Source organism: Labrus mixtus, chromosome 13 (genome assembly GCF_963584025.1).
Source record: "Labrus mixtus chromosome 13, fLabMix1.1, whole genome shotgun sequence".
NCBI lineage: Eukaryota > Metazoa > Chordata > Actinopteri > Labriformes > Labridae > Labrus > Labrus mixtus.
This window is the reverse complement of record NC_083624.1, coordinates 8348606-8354437: the sequence shown is the minus strand read 5'-3', so window position 1 is coordinate 8354437 and position 5832 is coordinate 8348606. Positions and strand designations below refer to the sequence as shown.

General features: G+C 39.3%; 1 protein-coding gene across 1 annotated transcript in view; it reads left to right on the top strand.

The window, feature by feature from the left end:
- Window positions 1–5832, top strand: part of cryl1 (crystallin, lambda 1) — a 28093-nt gene that overhangs the window by 6367 nt on the left and 15894 nt on the right. The window contains exons 2-4 of the mRNA XM_061053522.1: window positions 424–468; window positions 1190–1297; window positions 2894–3020. Of these exons, the coding sequence (XP_060909505.1) occupies window positions 428–468; window positions 1190–1297; window positions 2894–3020 (276 nt within the window). The 5' untranslated portion in view covers window positions 424–427. The remainder of the gene's footprint in view (window positions 1–423; window positions 469–1189; window positions 1298–2893; window positions 3021–5832) is intronic.

Genomic DNA, 5832 nt, shown 5'->3' with positions numbered 1-5832 from the left:
AGGTTTCAATCCCACAATTCAACGCGGCGAGGGGAGGGACACTTTCAATCTGCAAACCTCTGATTGGTTACATGCTTGTAAATCACGAATAAGCATTAACGTAATTGGCTGAGGCCGGTTTCATGCGTTGCTAGGATACGTGTGTAAGCTACCCGTTCGATCTTTTTCTTTTCTAGCAACAGTACAATTTCTTACACATATTAAGTAAAAAAAAAATATTTAACAAAAATAGATACTTAAAGGTGAATATGTTTCTTTACTATATTCAAAACGTGTAAAATTTAATCTTTTAAAAAAATATATTATTATGGCTGTTTTGGACCTTCTAGGCTACCTTACTGGTCTGCATGTGACTCCAAAGGGGTGGGGCAAGAGGTCCCATAAAAATATTAGTTTAGCCTGAACCGGTCTAACAGGACAGAACAAAATGAGCTCCTCTAACATGAAGATTATTACTGTAGTCGGCAGGTGAGCAAAGAAAAGAAAAAAACATGTTAAAGATTATGATGCTAGTTGCAGAATGTACGTTAATGCATGGAGCTGACTTGAAACGTACTCAGTTAAACTAATCAATACTAAATATGGAGTTTAGTTATTTGCATAGGATTTAATTTGAGGGGTTAAGCTGTACAATTTCATGTTTTAACTACATATACCTGCGTGCATATAAGGAATGCATGCTTACAGCACAGTTGTTTTCCTGACCTCTTGTGCTTTATCAAGATAACTCTGACCACTGTTTTAATTCTTATACTCTGTATTAAAGGCTCAACCATTACAATGTGTTTTGTGGAGGCTTAATCTTTAACCTGTTTTCGTATCCTGCTCATGGTCATTTCTAACAAACATCCGCTACTTTGCAGTTCCCTCTAGTGACCTCTCACCTGGAAAGTAAATACTCAACTTCACAGTAGTACTCCAGAATATGCAGGTTAAAATGCAAAGACTTTTAAAACCTACATTTTTTTTTTTTACAGCAGGATATTGCAAGCTGACACTGGCACAGGGAAGAAAACGTAAACTGTTGCAGCACAACAGAGCCAATACTTGTTTGTTTAATGTGCTGTGGAGGAAGGGATGTTGTAGACACACAAAAATGAATAAATTGTGTATCAAATTTTCCTCCCTTTTGCAGAAATTAATGAATGTCTCTCGTGTTTGTTTGCTTGTGTGTGTGTGTTTCTTTCAGCGGGCTGATTGGCCGCTCCTGGTCCATGGTGTTTATCAGTGGAGGTTACAGCGTGAAGATCTATGACAATCAACCGGGGCAGGCTGTCAATGCTATTAAAGAGATCAGGTCAGCAACTCCGACACAATACTGCCATTATGTTTTCCAACATAAACCAACATTTGATGCAGTATAAAGGAAAATAAAAAATCACCCACATTATATTGTTATCGATGCCCTCTTTGTGTTTCCCCCTCAGGTGGGATAAGCTTGGTCTAGGAACCGTTGATAAGACTAATACAGATATGCACATGGTACTGGGTTGTACAAATAGACTGAAACTTTTTTTTGTCTGAAAGTCCTCTGAGTAGACTTTGAGATGCCTGAATTAAAGTTGGGTTAACTTATCTTTGTCTGCTGCTTTTGATGCTTAGAAGAAGGGTACTGTCATTACTGTCTTCAGTTTGATTCAGTTTGTACTGTTTCTTTATTATACAAATAAGTATAATAAGGCTAATGACAAATGTTCATGATGCTATGATCACAGTAGTTTGTTAATGTATAATATGACTTTAGTTACACCAAAATTTGTGGCACTTCAGATCAGGGGCGTGTCCAGACTGGCGGCCCAACTGGGGAACAGACTTATGCAGGGGTGGCATCATGTAAAAACACACACACACACACACACACACAAAAGAATAGCTATTACTTACCCTTTCTAACGTCAACAATCGTATCTACTTTATAACACAAGATAATGCGTTCTAGAGTTTTTGTGGTGGCACCTTGGGTGACCAATCAGATTTCAAAGGTGGCCCATGCCACCCCTGGACACCCCTCTGGACACGCCTCTGCCTCAGAATAAAGTTAATTCCAATACACAATGTAACATATTCTACTTGCAGCAGAAGAGCAAACGTTTGAATGCCTTTTGCCAAGGAAATGTTGGACCATGTTTTATCTTTAGCCCTAAACCTTGTGGATTAATATAAGTAACCATGTAATAATATTTTTAAAAAATGGAGCACAAACTAAGCATCAATGTTCCAAAGTCTTGGTATATTATATAAAAGCTATATAAATAAGGGTTTGGGGAAAGTACATAACATTCCCTATTTTATGTTGTGTCATATAAAAAAGCATGCCCTTATCACTGGGTGCTGCCGTCCTCTCACATCACTAACCTTGAGGGAATGAACATCATTAAGTCTGTCTATTGAACACATGTCTTTGGCCGCTAAACATGAAGGGAACATTAACCAGATGTGTCATGTAGACTTCCTCTCATGCACTTTGCAGGGCCCTGTCCAAAATGTAACCTCCTCTTCCCTTTTAGGGCCTCATGGAGAAGACACATGGTCAATGTATGATCAGTGACTTCCTTCCACTGTAAGAACACTTAGACAAACATGTTTTTGTGAAAATCACATGTGGAAATCACTTTCTGACAAAAAATATCTTGAAGATCTCCAGCCTTGGATGAAAAAGATCACATTGCTGAACCCAGATATCACCACAGACAAACATGACTTAAAAATGTACCAGAGGGATTCTGGCCTGACTCTAGTGCTTTTATTGAACCATTCTAATATATTTAAATAATACTTACCTTACCAGAAAGAGCAATGTGGCATGCACACAAGACAATTGTTGAATGTAAAGTCTGGGGGGGGAGTTTTCGGATGAGTGTTAACAACTTCTTTGACTTTGTGTCGTTGACAGGAAGCAGCTGGAGGAGCTGGAGGGAGCCCACATGCTGAGAGGAGAGCTGAAGGCCACGGAGCAGCTCGCTCTGCTCAGCAGCTGCGATGACATGGCTCAGGCGCTGGAGGGAGCCTTCTTTGTGCAGGTGACACACTGGACTACACCCAGAGCCAGAGCAGTGGTGTAGTGGTGCCTGAGGAAGTGGGGATGATTTCATCTTGGTTTTTACCCGAAATTACTTTACTTTTTTTAAGATTTATTTTGGGGCTTTTTATGCCTTTATTCTAGAGATAGGACAGTTGAAAGAGTCAGAAATCGTGAAGAGGGAGACCGGGGGAATGACATGAGGGTAAGAAGCCACAGGTGGGATTCGAAGATTGGGCTGCTTGCTTAGAGGACTTTAGCCTCCGTACATTGGATTTGCAAACTAACCACTAGGCTACTGGTGCCCCCAAATGTTTTTTTTAAGTGGCCTATCGAGCAGAGGATAAACAGCCTCTGTTATAAACACTGACTACTCTTGCATATTTAATCAGTGTGTACCAGCCAATTCGAGACAGAGTAAGGAGGGTCATCCTGCATGCAGCATATTACTGAATTTTGTCCATCAAAGTGGTATTAATCAGAGAGGATTTAGAAGTTGTACCCTATGGAGGCTGAAAAATAAGTGGGTATATTCCTACACCTGTGTATACCCTGCACCACACCACTGACCAAGAGACACAAGCAAGCAAACACCATTCTGTCTATATGTCTCCCATTGTCGTCTCTTAATTTGTTTTTATTATCATTTAAAGTTGCATTAATCACATATTTAACTGGACTAATGTATCCCCAGATGTGTTCAGATTTTGTTAACAACAATTCAGAACTGGGTGCTTCCCAACGCTGCAGTGTCTGTACTTTTAAACATATTTCTTGTAATAGTTTTATTGTTGGTTGATCTTTTGATTCATCCATGCAGTACATTAATTAACTCTTGATCACATTTTGGAGTGAATGGCATAAAATGTTCAATAGCATCTTCCAAATTTCACTGATACTCCTTAAGAGGGCGCCACATCATAGGTTCATCAGCGAGGCAGTACTGAGAAAAATGCCATTTAGAAAGACGTCCCCCAAAGTGGTCAATGTGTGAGTAGGAAACCAGGGAGACAGATCTGGGAATGACATGCTGGAAAGGAGCCTTGGGTTGTATTTGTTTATTTGTTAGGATCCTCATTAGCTGTACCCAGAGCTCAGCTATTCTCCCCGGGTTTCACATTGAAGAACTTTAACAGGAATATAAAATATACATTGAAAACATAACACAGCCCTACAGTCCACACAAACCATTAGATTTAGAAGAGGGCATTAGAAATATAGTTTACAATAGAGGTGGGAAATTCATAAATAGACTTTGAATCCATGGATCCAGAATCGTTTTGAATCAAAAATCGATCCTGAATCGAATCGTGAGACACCCAGAGCATCCAGCCCTAGTTTACAATACATTTTAGAATATGCATTAAACTTTACAATCACTTCTGTCAAACACAAGATGTGTATTTAGATAAGGTCAAGATAAACAAAAACTACCAACAACCTCTGTGCATATCTTACAAATGATGTCCCAAGGTGTTTCTTCATTTGCTTTTTGAAAATAGATATTTTTTTGTGGATTTGAACCCGGGCCCAGATCCTGGATATAAAATCTTCCTAGAGATATCATCACGTTCATGACCTCCTTTGTGGGCTGTCTGTTATCAATCAATCAATCAATCTTTAATTGTATAGCGCCAATTCATAAAAAGTTTTATCTCAAGACACTTTACAAAAGAGCAAGTCAAAAGACCTTACTTATTGCTATGTTACAAAAAGCAGGCAAAAGACCTTACTTATTGCTATATTACAAAGACTCAGCTTAATCCATCATGAGCACCATGAATCCAGGCTGATGACAAAACAGCCATCTACCGAAACTGCAGCGTTATTTATAGTAGCCGCCAAAAGAAGGGCTTCAGTCTGTCAAAGGTTCAGCAGGGTTACTGCTCTTGAAATCCCACCGTGGCGTGTTAACACCGCGTCACTCATCTTGTCTTGTCATGCTGAGCACACAAAACAAACACACACTCAACAATCTGCCCGTTTATCCCAACCCAGTCGTCACATGTGACTCAGCCCCTTTGAATGAAAGAGAAAGTTAACTTTTGAAACCAGGAGAATGAGGTGTGTGTGTGTGTGTGTGTGTGTGTGTGTGTGTGTGTGTGTGTGTGTGTGTGTGTGTGTGTGTGTGTGTGTGTGTGTGTGTGTGTGTGTGTGTGTGTGTGTGTGTGTGTGTGTGTGTGTGTGTGTGTGTGTGTGTGTGTGTGTGTGTGTGTCTCACACTGGCTCTGAAGACAACAGTGCTCTTCATTCCAGAGAGTCAGGTAGGGTAGGAATGAATAAATCAATACTTTGTGCTGAGTTCACCCTAACAAGGAAGAAGTGTTATTAAAGAAATATCAAGGTGGAGAATGAAGTGTTTTTGTTCCACGTTTCCTGATGATGCATGAAGACGTCACTTATTGATCTTCTTGAGAAGTGGTGATAGTTTCCTTCTGTAAGAATCATCATCGTCTTCTATTATGGCTGCTGTTAATCCATACCATGTTTGCCCCGTTCTTTGGTGGCCATACCATAAGATACTATAATGTACATAGAGGTCCACTCCTTAAATTCCTCACTTCTGTTTCCAGTTTTCTCATATATCAACACAATGCTTAAAAGTGCACTATGGAGATTTGGTGGTGACATTTGAAAGTTGGAGAAGTGAAACAATTCTATGCTTTATTTTCTGATTAAATACACAAACTTACTCAAAATGTCATAAACTTCTTTTTTATAATTCATTCTAGTACTAATTATTACTAATTACTAGACTTAATTAAACAACGTTATTAAAATAAGAACGTACTTTTTGCTCTGTTTTTGTGGAA